Source organism: Poecilia mexicana, unplaced genomic scaffold (assembly GCF_051168715.1).
Source record: "Poecilia mexicana isolate PSO_F unplaced genomic scaffold, ASM5116871v1 scaffold_20, whole genome shotgun sequence".
Taxonomy (NCBI): Eukaryota; Metazoa; Chordata; class Actinopteri; order Cyprinodontiformes; family Poeciliidae; genus Poecilia; species Poecilia mexicana.
This window is the reverse complement of record NW_028263389.1, coordinates 5,959,791-5,981,686: the sequence shown is the minus strand read 5'-3', so window position 1 is coordinate 5,981,686 and position 21,896 is coordinate 5,959,791. Positions and strand designations below refer to the sequence as shown.

The following is a 21,896-nucleotide window of genomic DNA, read 5'->3' as shown; positions in this document are numbered from 1 at the left end:
CAGCCTTGATCATCTGAGGTTACATGGCGGTACATGACTCCTGCAGAGCGTCTCACCTCTGGTGGGATGCTACATCCTCAGACATGATTTCTGATTCTTAAACTCATTTGAAGCATGCACACCGTTTCGTGGCCTGCATGAGCTGCTGTGCTGTCTTGCTGCAGTCTGTGTTCTTTTGCTTTCCTAAACCAATTGTGCCTGAAATCAAGGTGTTTTTTCATGGTGGACGATGGTATCAATTAATTATGGGATAAGTTAAAATAAGCTCGATAATTTCCAATCTGAATTTTAAGACTTTTTGAAGGGTACTTTTGTTTGGAGAGACATCATAATTCATTTTATTCATGGTTTTAGATATAAGCAGATTAAATTTTTGTTTTATTTACTGTTTTTGGTTGTTGTGTTTTATGTTGGATATTTAAAATATCTTCCAGTTCCAATACTAAATGTTCTTTACAAAAATTATAGTTTCTTTGTTTTATATATTACCTGAAGATGGTCTAAAGACAACAATATCATAATTTATTATAATAATTAAAAGGACAATTTATCGTCCAGCAAATTTATCTATTGTGGCAGACCTATTCACATCACTTTATATTCATAGTTTATCCCATTAAAGATACATCTATAGATGCATAAATGTATGCAAATCAGCACATAATTGTGAAGAGGAAGGTTTTTCCTCTGGTTTTCAGTTTCCTTTTTCTACAAATAAAAACTCAATTGGATTTGGAACTGGACTTTGACTAGAACCCTGTAAAACATGGCGAATTTATTTAGTTTATTTAATCTAAACCACTGCACTGTAGCTCCGTTGCTGGTTTTAGGTAATATTTTAGTGAGATTAAATTACACACAAGCTGCTCTCTTTAGATTTTTATTTCTTGAAACCATTACTTTTGTGTAATTCACTTCCACTTCACATTAATGACCTACTTTCTGTTGCTCTGTTCTAATGAAATATTTTAACGTGTGTGGTCGTAATACGTCAAAATGTGTAAAAAGCTCAATGAAAATGGATACTAGCAAAGTACATTAAGTCTCCCTTATTTAGTACATGTGTGACTAATAACGTCAGTGAAGCAAAAAAAAAAAAAGAAGAAGAAGAAAAAAAAAAAACGCATCCGCTTCACTGCTTCTCCCTGAGAATCTCCTGGAAGCTACAACTGGGAAGTATGTCAGCGGTTCCTCAGCTTCTGACCATGCAAGCTGGTTTATGACTTACTCAAATTTTTGAACACGAAAGGTTGTGATCGGATAAGACCGTGAAGGGTTTTCAATTATCAATATAAATACATGTGACACCTGCAGCGTTATTGCTGTGTATACCCAGAAGCTGCGTGTGAAATGAATGACTTCCGTCTTAAAATAGACTGCGGACTGTACGTGTCAGTTTTGGTTCTCGTTATTGGCTCTGTATAGAGAAAAGTGCAGCATTTTATTCAATTCTAAAACATTCTTTCAAATGTCATCCCATCACATTGTCAAATTACATGTCAACCAATTCAAGCCATCTCATCCAGCTGTACGAGTCCAACCAATCGCATTGAGTTGTTGATTTTCCACTCCCGTTATTCTGAGTTTTCAACAAAACCAAGGTCACACTGTTAAAACACAAAACCTCACCAAGTGTTTTTGGTCTAGTTTCTAGTGCAAATACCTTAGTGCACTTGAAAGAAGACAGAACTGACTTACAAATAACTTTTCTGCAAGATATAAGAGCTTGTTTCAAGAAGATACTAGATAATTTTTTAATGTTGATCAGAAACTACTAGCTCCACTGCCAAATAACTTCACTTATAACTTATTTCCTGCTAACAAGTTACTTGTAAGTTAGTCTTGTCTTGTTTCAAGAGTACAAAAATAGTTGCAGTAGAAACTAGATCAAAAATACTTTATAACATTTCATGTTTTTGCAGTGGATAACGAGCAACAATCTGATGTAAGTCGCAGTAAGACGCATAACTACTAGAAGAGGAGTACTTTCTACGGATGAGAAAATACAGAAAGAGAACTGAGCAAACAGCTTCCATCCCTGATGACGGTTTCTATCACACACTTTCTTCAAGAAATGGTGTGAGAGCTGCTTTCGTTGCTATCTTTGGCTTAGAGACACGCAGAGATAGACACGAGGTGGCGCTAGAGTTCCTGTCCCTTTTCCTCTGGACAAAAAGTGCCCTGAAACAAGTGTAGTGACCTGTAAAAAAAAATCTCACACACTATAGGTGTGTGAGATTACGGCATCACTATAGGTGATGCCATATGTTTTTCCTTTCCTGGTTGTTAAGGAGTAAACACCCAAATATCCTCTTAGAGTCTGACACTCCCATATAGCTGATCTCACTCCTATGAGTATTAACAAATCTAATTCATGTTCTCTAGTTTTGTACAGATGGTCATTTGAGTTTGTGAATCTGTGACTCATAAAGTCAGCGAAGCCAAAATATTGTAGCCCCTCGCTTGCTTCTCCCGCCCTTCACCCTGGAGAGTCTCCTGAAAGCCACCACTGGAAAACCTCCAGATATCCTCAGCAGCTTCTGCACACGCTGTACCTTCAAACCGGCATCCAGATGTCGTACACGACCTTCATTAGTGGAGAGATCAGTATTCATAACGTCTGTGCGTCAAAGCGTTAGCGGAAGACGGGAGAACCTCTGACCCATAAATGGGTCGTTCACACGTTTCAGGCTGCAGCACTGAAAAGAACGAGCATTGATAAATTAGGACTAAACATTATCTATGTACGCACACTGTACATAGATAACATTTGTTTTTGTTTTTTGTCTTTTTAAAGCTATTATGCTACAAGGTTATATTAAAATGAGGTTTGGTGATCAACATTAGATGACTAATGAAATCAACTGGGAACACAATATTTGCTTGCATGACTTTTAAAAGATGTCCGTCTCAAATAGCTTTTATATAACTACTCTCTTTAAGAGCTACATCCATTATAGTTTCCAGTCTCTGGATCTTGTAAAGTTTTGACAGATGTCGGTCTTCCCGTAGCGAGTTGTCAGTAATTATTTACGTTAGGAGCAGGGGTGATGTCACACCGTGTGTTTGAGAAAGTGGTCTGTGTGCAAAAAAAAAAAAAATGGTGTTAGTAATATTACAGAGACAAAATGCTTGAAGAGTCGACACTTAGCATCTTTTGTACTCACCATTGTTTGTCCCTTTAGATGTGTGGGAGGAGCCAGCCCAGCACTTCCTGGTCAAATTGTATGATGTCACTGCTTGCATCACCAGATACAACCAAACGGAGGAGTTTCTTTCTTTTTGTTTTCTTTAAAGAGACCCTTTCGAGTTGCCCTGCCATAAATGTTTTAGTTTGCAGATCATTTAGTTTGCAAATTAGATTAATAACCTTATTCCTGATTCTTTGTTGAGATTTTCTTGCTCGGTGTGACCTGTCCTCTCATGGTGCAGTCTAACGAAGTGCAGGTGTGTTGCAAATCCTGCATAAAACCAGTAAGAGTGTTTGGCAACTTGAGAAGGCCTTGGAACTGGCTGCTGATTCTGCTTTCTTCTCACCTTTTATTTATTTATTTATTTTTTGACCCCTTGACGATGCCACCTCACAAGCATGGTTAGCATTGCTACTGGTAAACGGCAGTCCTTTTTGTTCACTACCTTTACTTAGGTTTTGCTTATTTTTATGTCATTTTGCACAGCACCATACAGTCTCAGCAGATTCCCCTCAGGTTGAAATCATTCACTTCAATTCATTTTTGAAGCGACTTTGTGTGTTGTATTCACTCAGCAGATAAACTACTGCTGAGGAACACAATCTGCTTAGTGATTGTACACACTGTGATACCTTGGCACCCAAAGCAATTGGATTAGGATACGTTCAATGAGTTTTGTGGGGGGGGGTTTCCCCCTGGATTTTGTCTACCAGACGTGAAGCTGTCATGTTTATATTTATAAAACATTTTAAAGAATGCACAGCGGCACACTGATGTGTTGCAGTTATGGAAAGCTCACTTTTCAGCTTTTGCAGATTTTTTTTTTTTTTTTTTTTTTTTGATTTTTCAATTTTTTAATGACTGTTTAAAGTCAGTGCGTACAAGTTAATTAATGTTCTCCTGATGATCTGCAGCCGCCCACTGCTGCGAAGCCACACGGAGTCACCACCTCCCACCACTCATCTGCTCCCTGCTGATATTTCTCTTTGATCGTAAGCTGCAGCCGACAAGCAAACAAACAAACTCTGCTCTGACGTCACGCAGCCGAACGTCAACTTGTTCCCAGCGGTCGGGAATGTTTTCGGATGCGACGACGACGGAAGCGTGGAAGTGTCACTCGTTTTCTTTTTCACCTCGCGACCCCACAGGAGCCAGCTCACCAAACGGGCTTTTCTGATAGTAAAAGCCACAGATGCTGATTTAAAAAGCAGCAGCTTCCAGAGCTCTGTGAGTTTGGAGCTGGGGGAAGGATGTTGGCCGGGACAACTTGATCCCTGGGTCTGTCCTCACCGTGCCACTGTTTACTCCATTTACTGGACGGAGCGGGGGACGTTGAGGAGGGGGGGGAGGGACAGGCCGGCTGTGTGACTGACCGGTATTGATCGTGGAGAGCTGGCTGCGGGGCAGATTTATCCATGTTACACATGTGATGCGTTTGGTGTGGATGAAAGTGTGCGGCCGTGACCTGGGAAGGGAAGCGTGGTGTGGAAGGGGGTCGTCGGGCGTGAATGAGCGACATTAAAGTTTTATTCAAGAGGTGAGATCAGGGATGATTCATCGCTAGCTCAAACATGTGCACAGTACAGGGTGAAGGCCTGAGCACAGCGGCGTTAATGTATGGGCCGTATATCAGTAATCATACAAACCTACTGATCAATTACTCTTGCGGTTAGGTAATGTTTTCTTTTTGTGTGCGTTTGGCAGAGCTCCGACTACTGTTTCTGCTTGAAGTACCTGAATTTTGCCCTGTTGCTTCTGGAAATGTTCATGAATTTTATGAGACAGAATAACACAAAGGAGTAAAATATCTAAAAAGTGTGTGGTGTGAATCCCTTCTCACTCTGGGAATACCAACTGACTACCAAATTTAATTAGATAATATCACTTTTATTTTTTTTTTCATGGCGGGAAAACTTTAGATGTAAACGTTGTTGAAGAAAGCCGCAGGAAAACCTGCTGTGCAGTTAGCCGTGTCTCAAAGGACATGCAGGTTTTTCTACAAATATATAACAGCAGAGGAGCTGTACACAAAACCATCCAGTGTAGTTTCAGATATTTGTCTGGAAATAATATAAAAATAAAAATCACACACCGCTTTTCTCCTTCAACAATTATTTACCATTTGAAGTGATTTTGTCCTTTAAAATCTCTCAAAAAAATATGTTTATGTGGCTAAAATGGTGGAGGTGAAGGGATATGGCCAATAATCTCCATTTAACTGGATTTACTGTAAAAAGGTTTGAATATAAAATTCTACTGTAACAACAGCTCAGGTTGTTCAGAAGTATTAGAAAATGCTGCCCTCTTGTGTCCAAACGTAGGATAACATTCAGTTTCTGGTCTTCTGTGATGTAAAAAAAAAAAAAGTTAGATTAAAAAACTAAAACAATCTCTCTCTTTCTGTCCCAGGTTATGGACACGCTGTCCAAACTTTCCCACACGAGCATCGCACAGCAAACGGGAATCAGGTATGTCGTTTTTATTAAAAAAAAAAAAAAAAAAAAGAAGAAAACTGTGCACCTAACACTCAGTAAAACATCTTCTGATTATTTCACAAATAATAAATGTGCGTTTCCTCTCGCAGGCATTTTCCCACAGAGGAGCGCGTGGAAGACGAGGACATCTACAACCACCTGGAGGACCTGATCGAGTACGTTTCCTCCTCGAACACAAATGTCTCCGCTTCCTGCCGTTTTAAAACAAAAGAGCGTTTTGCTGACGAGGGCAGCATTTGTTCCCTGGGTGTCGACTGGAAGGCAGCCACCTCCTCCGCTGCTCCCAGCGTGCGCTCAGTCTCCCCTCGCCGCCCCACAGCCTTTTCTCAGTTTTCCACAAGTTGTGTGGGACTGGACTTTCGTCATTCGTTATTCACGCCCCATTTAGTGCAAGCTTTTGCAGATTTTTGTTGAATAACAGATTTTTTTTATTATTATTATTTGAAACGATACAGCTCATGCTATCCAGATCAGACCGGCATGATTTTTACTCGTGAGGTTAATGTCCCGGGATCAGACAGAATAAGAGATTAAAATAATTACATCATTAACTTTTTTAGCTTCATGCTGGCACATTTTGAGACTTTTGAACTTTTCAAAAGTCAAAGAAAAATAGTCGTACAATATAATCCACTCTAACTGCAAGTAGGTCAGCGGGTAGAGTTATGCCTTCATCTAAACATAGCCAGACAACACATTGGCCTTTTTGTTATTGATTTTCGTCTGAGAATCGTTTTGGACTGAATATGAGCCGTCGGCTCGTCCACGGTTCCATTTTCAGTCGCAACGTTGCCAAAACTATTCAACTTTTCTGCATCGGTGGGTGTGCTGTGGTGGCGCAGGGGTTAAGCACAGTCCACATACGGAGTCCTCAACGTGGCCGTCGCTGGTTCAATTCCTGGCCTGGCGACTTTTTGCCGCACGTCTTCCCCTTCTCTCATTACCCACCTTCCTGTCAACTAACTATCAAAGAAAGGCCACTAGAGCCAATAAAACCTTTAAAAAAACAAACAAACTCTGCATTGGCCAGAAAACTGAAATCTGTGCGCTCCGTTTCCTCCGTGAGACGTTCGAAGCCTCGGATAAACATCTCCACAAATTTCTCCCCGATCTATTAGAAGCATTGGAGTAAAAGGATCTGAAGCCAAACGCACGCCGCGCTTCGATGTAAACTGTTTTGAAAACTCAGCGTTTGCTTTTTATTTCACAATTACAGCTCTGGAAAAATTTGAGAGGCCACTTAAAATGATCAGGTTCTCTGATTTTACTTTTTATAGGTGTATGTTGGAGTAAAATGAACATTGCTCTTTTATCCTATGAAGTACTGACAACTTGTCTCTGAAATTCCAAGCAAAAATTGTGTACTTATTTGCAGAAAATGAGAAATGGTGATGAAAATAATGAAAAAGATGTAGTTCTTTCAGGCCTTGAAGAATTCAGAGAAAACAAATTATTCATTTAGAAACAACAATACTAATGTTTTAACTCAGGAAGTGTTCAGAAATTAATGTTTGGTGGAACAACCAGGAGGTTTTCAATGGGGTTCAGTGAAGTGGGCTCTTCATTTTTTTCCAGAACTAGTGTTTGTCTAATTACATAAAATCCCCCATAAAATACACCAGACGTTGAAATGGTACCTTTTGTGTGCAGTTTAATTCTTCAGTCGCGCTATGAAGACGTTTTAGGATAGTAACTGAAGCCTGCGGGGGCAGATGAGTCCTCGGTAATAAAGATGTCGGGACGCCTCACAGTGATCTGCTCTATGTTTAGCGCTGACAGCTCCATTTGCACAGGAAGCAGCGGCAGAGATAAACCAGCCAGCCAGCTGCAGGATGAGGTCGGACACATTTAAAGCTTTCCAAACGTATAAGCCAGAGCCAGAAATTTACATGCAAAAAAAAGAAATAGAAAAGCATGAAGACTCCTGACTTTGCAGAAATAATCCATCTGATCTGCAAAGAGAAACTTTCTAGATCTTTAAAAACCCGAAATGTAGCCATAAACTTCTGCTTTTCTCATCAGAATCTCCATTTACTCGTGAATGCGACTCGCACAGGCAGCAGAAAAATATCCATTTTATACACAGCATCTTTCTCGTAGTTGGACCGGCCCGAAATTTCCTGTGCAGTTTTAAATTACCAGTTGGTTAATAATAATAATGTATGTTGTAAATCTTTTTGGAAAGGAGAGCCGTGGCTAAGTCCAGCGTTATTAAACCACTGCCATGTTGGGGTGTAAAATTCATTTCAGGAAGGCTGAGCCTGATGGGGGGGAAAATTTGTGAAAAGATGATAACAGAACACGAAAGGAAAATCGGTTTTATTAAAGTTGCGTTTAACAACTGATTTTTACTGGCAGATTTTTACTCCTTATGAATACCTACCAGCTTTTACATGTTTCCACTGGTGTGTCCATGGATTCTCTATCAGATTAAAGTCTGGACTTTGACTGGACCACTATAAAACATTAATATTATTTCCAGTGAGAAGAAACATGTTGGTAAAGTTAAGAGTGCCAGAGGTATTGCTAAAACATTAAACTGGAGGAATAATTAATCATTTTTGTTCAGTATGTTCTTAATCCCTTTCACACAGTTTGTGGTAAAGGGATACAAAAGACCTGTAAGAAATCTGTCAGAAAATCTAGATGCAGTTGAAACCATAAGTTTACATACTGCCGGATTGTTGGATAGACCAGGCCCAATGACGGATCCGGTCTATCCATTGTAGTTTAAAGAGATGGTAATAATTCAGTATGTAAACCTCTGATTTTGAAGACATTAAAACATAAATCTGACATATTCTTTCTCTCATTATAGTGACATTTAGCATTTAGAAATAATTTAGGTAATTCTGACAAACAGCAGAAGTTTGGTCTGATCCCGCTCCAGATAGTGAGGCATATGAGTCTTTTTTTTCAGTATATGTAAACTTCTGTACTTAAATTATGACTCGAATTTGAAATTGCGTTACAACAACAAAAGATGAATTGATTCTGAAGCTTTTTATTCATTTTTAATAAGGATCCCACTACATGTGCCTCCCGCTGTACTCGCTGACCTTTTGTTCTTCAAGAAAGAACTATTTTATACCAAAGCTTAAGTCTAAGCTTTCCCTCCGACTTGCCCTCATGAACTCAGATGTGAGCATTAAGAAAATAAAACATGTAGGCTGCTCCGTAACAGCCTTCACACTCCCAAATTACCCAGCATCCTCTTCTGAAAGGATTTTGTGGCACGGCATCACAGGCCACAGCTGTAAAAAGCAGAACTTTGCGTGAGCCTTTTTGCGTGGATGGCGGGAGCCATTTTTCCACGCAACGTTGCGTGGATCGTCGGCAGCGTGACGCCGTGCGGCCCCGCTCACGCGCTCTGTGTGCGTCCACAGTGAGAACGGCGTGGAGGACGAGGAGGACCTGTATGCCTGCGTGTACGAGGACGAGGAAGGCGGCGAGATCTACGAGGACCTGATGAAGACAGAGGCCATCCCTCCTCCGGTTTGTGTTCCGTCTGTAACCTCCATCTCACGTCCAGATGGTGAAACGGTTTAAAAAAACAAAAAACACACTCCTGCTTTTGCAGATCAGACCAAATTTAAGCTAAATATCTCAATTTTCCACCTAATTAGTCGTCAAAGGGTAAACAGGCAGAAACATGATATATAATTTCATGCTTAGTTAATTTGCCACATTTTCTCCCTCTGGTTAAGAAAAAAAAAAAAAAAAAAAAAAAGTTTTCATATTTGGCAGACACTTTAGTGAGCATGTGTAACCCCTGACCTCACTCTGGGGCTTGGATCAACTACATCTGGTTGGACGGTTTGTAAGCCCACAGCGCCGACACATAGTAACTGGCCTCTGCGTGTGCGTGTGCGTGTGCGTGTGTGTGTGTGTGTGTGCGTGCGCGCGTGCGTGCGTGTGTGCAGGCGTTCCAGAAGCAGGCAGAGATCGACATCAGGAGTTGCTGCTTAACAGAGATCAAGCAGACAGAGGAGAAATACACCGAGACCCTGGAGTCCATAGAGAAGGTACGCTCACACCGACAAATGGAAGTCATTATGCTGCTCTGAACGAACCGTAACACAACACTGGTGATATACTTTGCACATCCTGGACCCAAAGAGTTAACGTCGGTAATGTTCCTTGGAAACACATGGAAGTGTTTATGCGTGTAGTTAAGGAAGATGTATTGAGTTTCTCACTTTCTGCGTTGGAAGTTCAAACTGAAGGTGGTCAGAGTTTCAAATGATGGGGGGGGGGTCTATCGTTATATGTACTGCTGTTTACTGACAGCCTATATTTTGAACAGAGTGAATGTACAATTTGTCATTTATAGTATTAACATGAACTTTTAATTTGTTGTTTATGTCTTCTTGTTTCCCTTTAGTATAACTGTGGCCCCTTTCTCTAATGGGAAAGAGAATTAATGAAATGAATAAATTTGCCTGTACCTGCAAACAAACTGGAAAAAAGGAGAAAAAACTAAAATGAGAATTGTGAAACACAAGGTTTGACAAGAACCTATGTACGTGTTTGGGGTGTTTAGCCTGTTTCTAATGAAGACGATGGAAATAGAGACAAACAAAAAAAAAATCTCCAAAACACACCATCAGAAAACTGAAACAAAGGCTTGCACCAAGCATCTATAATGATCAATAAAATCTATTTGTATCCCAACTGGTAGAGAGTAAGGCACACCAGGGAAAAAAAAGCGTGAAAATCAGCATTTTCCCCACTAAATATTGGATTCAGGACTCTTCCGAGAATCTTTTTGCTGCGAGGCGACAAGGCTAAACACCCCAAACACGTACATAAAAAATATGAAGTTGTTCCCATTATCGCATCGCATGTCATAATTAAATCGCACAAAACCATAAGAACTATTTAAAATACAAGATTATTTGAAGTAAAGATCTGAATGTAAGCAAAACATAGCTTGCTTTATATATGACAGCTACTGAAATACATTTTGTTTCGAAAAGAATGATTACAGTAACTGCAAGGTATCGTAATTAAAACAACTTGCACCTAAATAAGCTTTACAAAAGGGGTAAATTATCGCTATTTGCCACTTCTAGCATAATATAATAATTTAAGTTTAATCAAAGTGTGATGGAGATCTCATTCAGCTGCTTTTATGAAAAAAATGGACATTTGTTAGATAAAAGTGCACCCCCTAATGGGTAGTTTCAAACATTTTCAAGAGCACTGAAAATCAATTGAATCTCCTTCTCTGCTGTATAATGTGACTCTGAAACAAACTCACTCCAAATAGGGGGGGAAAAAAATAATACATTTGCTGTCAAACAGTGGAACGAGTTTAAGAAGGACCAAGATTGTGTATCTTTCCACTCCGTGTTTTATTTTCTAAAATGGACGTAAAGGAAGATGAACTTTGGAAAGAGGAGTCTGGAACAATACAATTACTTTTTTTTTTTTTGTCAAAACTACATCTTTTCCATCTTACTCTGCATTTTCCCAGGACTGTAGGAGACCCACCGGCTCCAGACCCCCAGCCAAAACCACTTGTCTTCTTCCCCTTGCGTATGTTCACGTCCACAAAAAAGGCCCTTGCCTGATTTCCCAGCGGAGAGCCTCGGTAGATGACTTTTGTTATGGTGAAATTTCGTTTGCGCTCCCCCTGCTCCATTGAGATGCAGAATTGACTGTGTGGTGGGAGTTTTCGGAGAGGGAAAATCATTAAATTGCACACTCTGAAAATGAGATTATTGCCGTGACCCAGACAGGCCTGGTTGTTTCTGCTTACTGCAGCTCTTTGCAGCTTGGCCTCCATAATATAATAGCGTCTCGTTCAAAATGACTCCCCCCACGTTCACTGGAGGAACGAGCTTTCATTCCCATGCGTTCTTTTCTCTTTCTGTTTCTCCCGCAGCACTTTATGATGCCCCTCACCATGTTTTTTTCTACGGTTGAGATGGAGAAGGTGTTTGTGAATATTCCGGTGAGTTAAATGCGGCCAACTGGACGTTAAGTAAAGTTTGAACCATATCAACTACTGATAAATATATATTTCCAAACTGATTTTCTGTTATTCAGTTTTATTTGTATGTAATATATTTTTAATTTGTCTGTCTTTTTTTTTTTTAATATATTGTTCTTTTAGTGGTCTTGACTGGCAGCAGTCCTGCTAGAAGCTAATATGCTCCATGCTAACAGTGACGGTGCTAGTTTTCTGGTTTTTCTGTTGTAGCAATTGTTTATTAGGAGTAAACAATTTCTGCGATGTTACTCTGAAAACCAGCCATTATTTTTAAAAATATATTATAACTTCTTTTTTGGTGTTGTGGTTTGCAGCAGTCATGCTAGAAGCTAAAATCCCCTATGCTAACATGCTAACAGTGATAGTTTTTCTGAGGTAAAACAGGTAAACATTTTCTGTGTTTTCTGTTTCTTTGCAGAGTAGCATCAAAGCAATTGTTTTTTAGTAGTACAAACAAGTACAGGTTACATAAAATGATAAAAATCTTACTGGTAGACAGGCAGCTAATGGCTAGCTGCTAAAAAGTTAGATTTTGTTTAGCTAGGTTCTAAAGTTAGCTCCCAGAGAGAACCAATCTTTATTTAAAAGGGCAGAAATATAATATACCAATTTATGTTCTGGTTGCTGGATTTACAATTTCAAATGTGCACAAAATGGCAACAAAACCTGATTGTGCGAATCTCTCTGCTGACAACCAAAACATCCACTCAAGTTTTTTTTGCCCCACAAAATTTATTGATGCTGTTTCGAATCCAACTGTGGAATCTGGGGCTTTTAAATTCCTTCATGTTTTGCTCTGTGAATTTTTCTGCTGTTGAAACAAAGTGCATCTAAAATTCTTGCCACGTTTAAAGCTCAGTCGAGTATTGTTGTCAGGTTGCAGGTATGTCCGTTGAGACTAAAAGGTCTTAATTTTTAATGAAATGTACCTGCTATAAAACCTTTAGAGCTCAGGATAGGGAAAAATAATCGTAACAAATGTTTTACGGTCAGCATTGATTTATTTAATTTTCCGTCTGCTTTTTTTAGGAACTGGTAAAGGTTCACAAGGGTTTATTGCTGGAAATCCAAGAGTCGGTCCACCAGAGAGGTTCCCAGAACCTTTACCAGATCTTCATAAGTTTTAAAGAAAGGTACAAAGCAACATCAGGAGCATCTAATTTTTACTGTTTTTTTTTTTTTTTGCTTCATCATGAAAGCAGGACAACATCATGCAATATTACAGCCTTTCATTCCTTCATTTTATGACAAAACGTGCTCAGATTTAATTTTTATTATGCTGTAATTAAACAGATTAATCAATTATTGAATTATCAACTAATATGGTAATTGATAAACTGGAATACACAGTCATTTGCTGAAATAAGAAATATAATCAGGGCAGTAATCCGAAAACTGTTCAAAAAATTATACATTTTGTCTAATCTGATTGAAATGTCTTACATTACTGCCATTATTGCATTTTAGGTCATTTATTTTGTTTTATTTTCTTATTTAAGTAATTGAATTGCTTTTTAAAAATGTATTTCTCGTATTGTAAAACGGAGGCAAATGCAAAATCTCTAGAATGTGCCATTTTTAAAAATCTGATTAATCATAATAATTGATAGATTAAATGATTAATAAAATAATTGTTAGTTGCAGCCCTACTGTGTTTGTTTCCTAGTTTAACAGGGAAAAAAGTATGAAAATCTGTGTAAACCTTTGGGTACTGACCGGTTGGTCCTTCTGCTCTGATCGGACGCAGGTTGTTGATCTATGGGAAATACTGCAGTCACGTGGAGACGGCCATCACCACCCTGGACGACATCTGCAAACACAGAGAGGACGTGCGCATGAAGCTAGAGGTAAACGGCTACATGGCTGCTTTCAGACGACAGAGATGAATAAATGTCCCACAGTGCAGGATGACACGTTTGCAGTTTTTAAGCTGCACAGAGTGAAAAGAGGATGCCCTCAAGTGAGCAAATTAGGCATTGCAGGAGATGGTGATGATTCATGAAGCGTTACATTTTGCTATCAAACTTGAAGCATATGGATCAGTGCATGTGTGTAAGTTAGAAAATAAACAAGTTTCTTTCTGGAAAAATGCAAACTAGTATTACCAAAGGGATTAATGTATAGTACAATTAATGATTGATTTTTTTTTATTATTATTATTAAATCTTTCTGCAGGAATGTTCTAAAAGAGCCAATTATGGCAAGTTCACGTTGAGAGACCTGCTTGTGGTTCCCATGCAGCGGGTGTTGAAGTATCATCTCCTTTTGCAGGTACAGCTTAAAAAATAAAAACAGAAATGTATTTACATGCTACGCATCAGTTGATTTCACATGCATGTTTTTTTCTGATGAGTTAGTAAAAAATAAGGACTACTTCGGATTTTCTGTGAGACTGGGAAGCAATATGAAGGTTTTTCATGAGCCTTCTGCGAATCATCTGTGTAATTAAGTTGTCTTCAAAGATCAGCTTCTATGTTTCCCACAAACCTCTCATTAGTCAGATATTTAAGATGTCAGGGTCACACTGTAAACAACAGTGTCTCAACAGACTTTCAACAGGACATTCTCAGCTAAATCAGTAAGTTTTTGATCTAAAAACAAAACCTCACTGAATTCATTCCAAGACAGCTGTCATTACACCATTTGTCCACCAGAGGCAGCATTGACTGCGTTTTTCCATCCTCCTCCCTGCATTTGTCCTTCAGGCTCTGCACCTCATTCTGACTGTTTGTGTATCTACTTTATGACTAAGTTGAGGATGACCGCAGTGTAATTCTCATTCAATACAGACGATCGAGGACGAAGTAGAAAGAAGAAAATAAATAAAGTAAGGCAATGAAAGGAGGGCTGAGCAACAGCGGAGACAAACAAGTTGAAAGACGGACGAAGACTGGCAGTCCCTTTTCAGCATTTTCTCAGAAAATGACACTCTCTGCACATTTTGTACATTAGTAATACTTTGATATGAAGAAAGTTATTAACAATAGAGATTTCTTCAATATTATCTGCAAAGAAAATAAGCAAATAGGAGAGCTTGAGATCTCTCTGTAGATTTTAGATCCAAAAATCATAAATTAAACTTGCAGAGTTTTTCAGCATTGGCTGAAGAACTAATTTTTGCGATATATCTTAAAATACTTATTGCATGTTTTTATACAGAATTCTGTAAATTTGATGGCATGCTGGAGCAGAGTCTGGTATAAAACATAAAGGCCAGTTGTCTCAGATGACCAGGATAGAGAACCACTGCTTTAGTCGAGCAGTTAACATAGATGCTAATTAGCCAGCTGTAGTTTTATCGCAATAGTGCGCTGGGTGGAGCTCCCCACGTTTGCCACACCAAAACTTTGTCATTTAATCACCCTGAGTTATAGTTTCCCTCACTTACAAATGTTTGGCAGTAATTCAGGATGATGGACAAACCCAGGAAGTTGTGGTATGGAAACATGTGGAGCTTCACCCAGGATTCTTTGTTTTTAGATAACAATGTTTTTAAAATTGCAGATTTACTTAAAGCCAGCTGACGAGCAGTGCTACAAGTTGAGTTGGGGCAGCCCTGTCTGTCTGGTCACTCATTAAAACACCTTCAAACCGGCCAACACAATTGTTTTTGAGAGTTCAATGTGTGAACCAAAGATAAACAACCAAAAATTTACATGAAAGATAAAAAAAAAACAAAAAAAGCATTATGCTGGAATAGGAATGTCCAACAGTGTAGGTAGAAATAATATTTTCAAAACTAGAGTTGTGGATCAGGTAAAAGTTAAGTGGCATACAAATGGACATTACTAAAGTCCCACATAATCAACAGCAATTCAACTGAACAAATGGAGCCTTTTTATTAATTATGTTAGGATGACATTTATCAAAATGTACACTAATAATATTGATGTGTTATGTAGGTTATAGGTATGTTCTAAAAGAGGTTACAGCACGGTTTGGGAAAAAAAGTTCCATATTGTAATTTTCCCATCTTGAATGTGTTGAATTTAAATGAAAACTCCCAAATTAGGTTCTCTGGAGGGATGCAAATAAAGAGAAAAAGGGAAAAAAATTATTTAAAGATGGATAAAAGTGAATACATAAATAATTTGAAATTTGGTATCTCGGTATTCATCTGAAATATTACGCATGGGCAGTGAAGACCAATGGAAGAAGGGGCAGCAAATTTATAGAAGTGGGCATGGGCCCCCTTTCATCCACCTTTTAGTAGCACCCCTGCCAAAAAGTAAAAGATATTTTAAAAAAGGAGAAATATGCGTAGGTACAATGCACATCGTTTTGTGTCAATGTGAGTTGAAATACCTGTAGAACATCTGAGTAACAGCTAGCTGTGCTGAGTAAAGCCTCTGCTGGGCTGCTTCCTCACACGGTGACATCTACAATCTCTCCAACTAATGCCTCGTCACTTCCTCTCGCTTGCACCCGCCTCTTCCTTTCTTTGTCTTTTTTTCTTCTTCACTTTTTTTTTTTGTCATCAGCGATTAGCTCGCCCCGCGCTCATCCTTTCTCCTCTCCCCTGTTTGAATTCCCTCAATAAGTCCACCATGTTTGGCCGCCCACTATCAGCAGAGCCACTCCCAGCCTCTGTATCTCTGTGGATGCGGGGAGGTCGGAGCACAGGCTTGATAAATAGGCCTCTGTTGCCTTGCTCGTGATAATAATGCCCAGGTTGAGCTTGACTGACACCGGGGATTTGAGAAACGCCAGGACAGGACAAACACACACACACACACGCACACACACACACACACACACACACACACACACTGTATCTCCCTCAGTGTGGCCTCATGCATGCATGACATCTGTCCTTATCCTTCACCGCCGAGGTCTAGATGTCTTGTTTACGCAGCGCTGCCGCACTGGCAAATAATTTCAGATATAAAGTGACGCGCATCCACACAGCCTCCTATAGATATGTGCACACACGCACACACGGACACATTGTATCTGATTTATTTTAGGACCAGGCTGACATTTTTCATTTTCTTTCCAGAGCAGAAACCTTAAGTTTTCATGTACCGACTCTTTATCAATGTTTTTGTGTACACTATCTTTTATTCACCTTCATGTTTTTTTTTTGTTCTTTTCTGTGTGTGATTTTTTTTTTTATTTTACTTTTTTTTTTTTTTGCTTTGTTCAACAGGAACTGGTAAAACACACCCATGACGCCTCTGAAAAAAGTAATCTACGGACAGCGCTGGATGCGATGAAGGTATTCCTACAGTCCTGTCCCAACATTCACTGAGAATATAGAAGTTTTGTTACTAAAGCCACTTAATGAATTAATGGACAATGTTTTTTTAAGTGTTGATAAAGTATTCAACCTTCGAAGCTGTGAAAAACTTTACCCACCAACTTTACACATTTAGAGCCTTTATGCATCAACCTGATGTTGATCTGTTCACATAAATCCCAGTAAAATGCATAAAGATTTTGTGGCTGCAATCTGACAAAATGTGAACATGCAAGCTGAAAGAGCGGGAAATACTAATTGAGTATCTTTGAAACTGCATGGATTTCAATAATGCGTTTTCAAGGTTTGGAAAGTGCTTGATTTCTGTATAAAGGCCTTGAAAGTGCTGGATATTCTATCTGCAGTTTTATATGAAAGTTGGACTATAAAAGACTTCCTGCAGAAAGTCAAGTGGTCATTTATATGATGTTTAATCAAGTAATTTGAGCAGGAAGGTAATTTAGCTTAACACAAATTTTCAAAACATAAAATTTTATTATATTTTAAGTTTACGTTGTCCCGTCTTGTTAGAATACTCATACAAGACATTATTAGTAACGGTAATAAACAGAAGTGGTAGAGTAGCCAAGTAAGAGTAGTACTTTACATATTTTTATTCAAATAAAAGTAAAAGATAAGTTTATTTCAATACAAAACTACACCAAAAACTGGTGACTCTTTAGTTAAAACAAGCTTGTTCTTTCGGTAAAGTGGGTGCAGTATCCAGAAATTTTACTCAATAAGAGTAAAAAGTGCAGCACAGTAAAAATACTCCTAGAAGTCTCTTTTTCCAAAATGTTACTCATGTAAGTGTAAATGAGAAAATGTAACTAGTTACTACCCAACTCTGCTAAAACAAAAAAAAAGAAAAAAAAAAGTGATGTCATATGACAGTGAATTGAAACTCTTCTTTTGTTCCTTGTATTGTTTTTATCTCCAAAGTTTGGTGCTGGAAAAGTTTGAAAACTTTTACTGTGGGGAAAAACGTACGAACATTAAATGCTCCACGCAACTTTCCAAACTTTTCCTTGTGCACTAAAGTTGAAGTACACTCATCGCCGTTTTGATGTGTGTGTGCAGGATTTGGCACAGTACGTCAATGAAGTCAAACGGGACAATGAGACGTTGCGAGAAATAGAGCAGTACCAGAGATCCATTGAAAACCTGGTAAGTCCACGTAAAGCCACGGCGGTGATTTAGTGCTCTGGGTTTGTACCGCCAGTCGAAAAGTGATCCGTCTCTCTCTTTATCTGCTTCCCCCAGAACCAATCTCTGAGCAACTACGGGAGACCCAAAGGCGACGGGGAGGTGCGAGTGACCTCAGTGGACAAACGAGCCAAGCAGGACAGGTAGGACGTCGAGCGAATCCAGATAGAAGGAGCGGCGATGCTGCTGGACGCCTTCCAGAGAACGCAGAAGCTCAGGACGAAGTGTCAATGAAAGCAAACCTGTTATTCCCCCGCTAAATGATGTAATTGGGTGAACTGCAGCGTAGCAAATGAATGTCATTAAGGGAATCTTCCTCCCACTCTGTAAGCTCCAGGGATACAATCGGCTGTGTTATGCAAGACGAACTGTAGGGGGTGATTTTTTTTTTTTTTTTTTTTTTTTTTTTGTAAAGTAACCACAGAGTTTATGCAAGTCTGACTCAAGAGAAAACAGATTTTCATTCGACCGTCGCTTCGATCCCCTCCGCAGGCACATCTTCCTGTTTGACGCTGCCGTGATCGTTTGCAAGCGCCGAGGGGACAACTACGAGATGAAAGAAGTGATCGACCTGCACCTCTTCAAGATCACCAACAACCCGACATCCGACAAGGAGAACAGGAAGGTCCGGGTCCCGAAAACGCAATAGTTCAAACTGCTGTCTTAGAACGTCATGAAAGTTCGAGAAACGATACCCGATTTGCTGCACAGCATTCATATTGAGAGTTTATGTTTTGCCTCTCATATTAGATGTAATGCATGTTGCATCACTGCAAGGTTTGCAGCTCTCTAACCTGCAAACAGAGCCTACTAAAAGTATTCACACCCCTAGCATATTTGCATTTTGTCCCATTACAACCATAAAGTTTAGTTAATTTTACTGGGATCTGTAGACCAACCCAATGCAACTCAGAGTTGGAAAACATAAGGAAAGTGATGCATGTCTTTCAATATGACTAATAAAATCAGAAAAGTGGGGCTGTTAATATGTATTCAGCACCAAATACTGAAATACCTCTAAATCAAATCCTGTGCAACTAATTACCTTTAAAGTAAGTTCATATTCCAATCAATCTGACTGAGTTGGAGCATTTTGCAAAGAATGGGGGGGGGGGGAAGTCACTTTAGATGTGCAAAACTGACATAAGTGCGCCCAAAACCTACAAATAAAGTTTGTGGTTGACAAAATGTGAAAAAGGTTCAGGAGGTGTGAACACGTTGCCAAGAGCCTGTAGGCAATTGTCATAAATCTGCTCTGAAACAAGTCAGTCTACTTTTCAATTTGGCTCGAAATCTTTCTGTCAATCAATTGCAGGTTGTTTTTCTCTCTTTGCTTATTGCCAAAGTAAAACATGGTGATGAGAAAACTTATTCCAGCTCTAAGATAGTAAATCAGTTACACTTTGGCAAAGGCAGAAAGACGAATCTTTCTGCGACTTTCTCTTTGGATAGCTTTCAAAACCGTAAAAACGTAACTTTTTTTGAAAACGAGCAGCTTGCATGTGTACATTTGTTCCTAATTATCATGAAAAATGCTTCTGTATGGATGTATTGGTGAAAAGTTATTGAATATAAAATACCGTATGTCTGGGAGACTTTGCTTTAAATTTTATACTGCAGTACTTGACGAAGGCTCTCTCTCCCACTTTAACTGTGATTTACTGAAGAGCTTTGGATGGTATTAAATTTCCCAAACAGCTTCTCGCCGGGTAGGCTGTCCCAGCAGGACCGTAGTCCGTTTCACGGTTTTGCTGTAGTGTTTAGCTTTTAAAATAGATAAAATAATAACAAAATTGCTCTATTAACATGCCGTAAAAATGACAAGGATTAAACAATCCCCGCCTAACGAGTCGTCCGCTCTAACGAAGGCGAGATCTGCGACGTCAGGCCCATTATTGCCTCTTTATGACCGAGTCAGCAAAGCTCGGAGACCATGTTGGAGTCCTGACAAACCAATTAGCGGAGCTATTTCTGCGTAATGAACAACCATAACCATTTGTCAGATACACCCAGGTTCATAAAACTGAATGAAAATGAACTTAGCATGCTCCTTTATAGGGTCTTATAAGCACCTGTAACAGTCTCTCTCTACCCCGCTGCCGCCTTCTGCGCCGTAAATCCCCCGGCGTGCTCCGAAAATGAGCTACACGCAAAAACCTTTCAGGCTCATAACAGGAACAACAAAATAATTAACAGAAAGCAGTCCTAAATAATTTGCTACATGCTTGTTCCTGCTCTTGTTTTACATTCCCTTATTAATTTTTTTTTCTTCCCTCCGCATCCTTCTGAAACAGTGTCAGACTGGAACAGCCTGCCTCCTCCCAGATGGTGCTATCATTAAACCTCGCTTTGGGCCTGACTACTCTTGTACACACAGTGAATACAAAGTGCCAACTGGGGGAAAATATTGCCAATCATAATGAAGAATGATATCTAAGGCGTGCCAGGAAACATTGATTTGGGTAATAATGACGCAGTAATAGCAGACATTAGTGGGCTTAGGCCCATATGGGCTCGCAGGATTATATTTATGAAGGTTGCAGCTGTTTCAGCGTTGTTCACCTCTGACATGAAGAATGTAACGCCTTTTCTTTGGTGCTATATTTGCGCTAGCCGTGATTGAAATGAACACGTCTCCTTGAAGGTAGCGAAAATGAGAACCTCCATCATAAAAGCAGTGTTTGTATGCAGATTATCTGGAGGTAAAACGGTTTTGCATAAAGTATTCAGAGGCCATGGACCGTCAACAAAATATAAGCTTTTTTTTATATATATAAATTATGTTTAAATGCTTTCAGATCAAGCATTAGTTCAGCCAAAGATGCCAAGTTAAAAGTAATCAGGTCATATTTTTTTTCCTATTAAAACCACACAGATGATTTTATTGTAATTTCTCTTGCTTAGCAATAACTTTAGTAAGACATATTTAAATGAAACAAAGTAGAAATATATTATTGTAGGTTGGGAGTCTTAGATTTTTTTGACTTAAAAAACGCTTTCAGTTTCCTGACTTTTTGGGTGGAATATTTTCTGTTTTGTTTGGTCTATAAAATGTTTTTAGTCCATACTTGCCGGCATAAATGAGACATTTCTTGGAAAACTCTTGCTCTAATTGTCCAAGTTTAACAAGTGGACGTGTCCGAGGCTGTTTTGAAACCCAACTTAGTATTGCAAAGAGAAAAATGCTTTGTGTCGGAACATTTTTCACTTATAAAGATAGGAATTTGAAAATTTCCTAAAAGTTACTGCATCAGCTTCTTTCGGTATCAGTCTTGAAGTATTTAAATTAGCTTGTAGTCGAGGGTCACAGAACATCCTGAACACCTTTCTTCAACAGCTAGCTAGCTAAACATCAAGCTAAAACCTTTCTTATTAACTCCTTGCTATTGCTACTTTTTATTTCTTTCATTACAAAAACTACAAACAAGCAACTTTATCCTAATTGCCTGAATGCTTGGTAGGTTGCCATCAATCTAGCAAAACTACTAGCTAAACATTATCAGCAAAACTAGCAAAGGACTCCAAATTGTTGCTAATTTGTATCTAAGCTAACTTAAGCCATGTAAAGACGATCATTCTGGCTTTAATATTCAAAACTAAATATTTTGATGAATCCTGGTCCGTCCCGCAAGCTAGCAATTAGCAAGTAAAACATAAATGGTCTAGATTTATGAATAAGATTTGAGAATAATATCTTCCATCGCCACTTGCATAGATTTTAATACATTTTTAGGCAGTGTAGGAGTTTTGGGGAGTTTAATGATCTC

At 39.0% G+C, this 21,896-nt stretch overlaps 1 protein-coding gene across 3 annotated transcripts in view; it reads left to right on the top strand.

Moving 5' to 3' along the window:
* Positions 1-21,896, top strand: part of vav3a (vav guanine nucleotide exchange factor 3a) — a 106,424-nt gene that overhangs the window by 49,720 nt on the left and 34,808 nt on the right. For 2 of the 3 annotated variants that reach the window (XM_015002705.2, XM_015002707.2), the window contains exons 3-14: positions 5,601-5,659; positions 5,776-5,841; positions 9,073-9,181; positions 9,610-9,711; positions 11,577-11,645; positions 12,714-12,817; positions 13,432-13,531; positions 13,860-13,955; positions 16,834-16,902; positions 18,004-18,090; positions 18,187-18,272; positions 18,622-18,754. In XM_015002705.2, the coding sequence (XP_014858191.2) occupies positions 5,601-5,659; positions 5,776-5,841; positions 9,073-9,181; positions 9,610-9,711; positions 11,577-11,645; positions 12,714-12,817; positions 13,432-13,531; positions 13,860-13,955; positions 16,834-16,902; positions 18,004-18,090; positions 18,187-18,272; positions 18,622-18,754 (1,080 nt within the window). Of the gene's footprint in view, positions 1-2,363; positions 3,609-5,600; positions 5,660-5,775; positions 5,842-9,072; positions 9,182-9,609; positions 9,712-11,576; positions 11,646-12,713; positions 12,818-13,431; positions 13,532-13,859; positions 13,956-16,833; positions 16,903-18,003; positions 18,091-18,186; positions 18,273-18,621; positions 18,755-21,896 lie in introns of those variants that run through there. The other variant, XM_088001252.1, reaches the window with a different exon arrangement.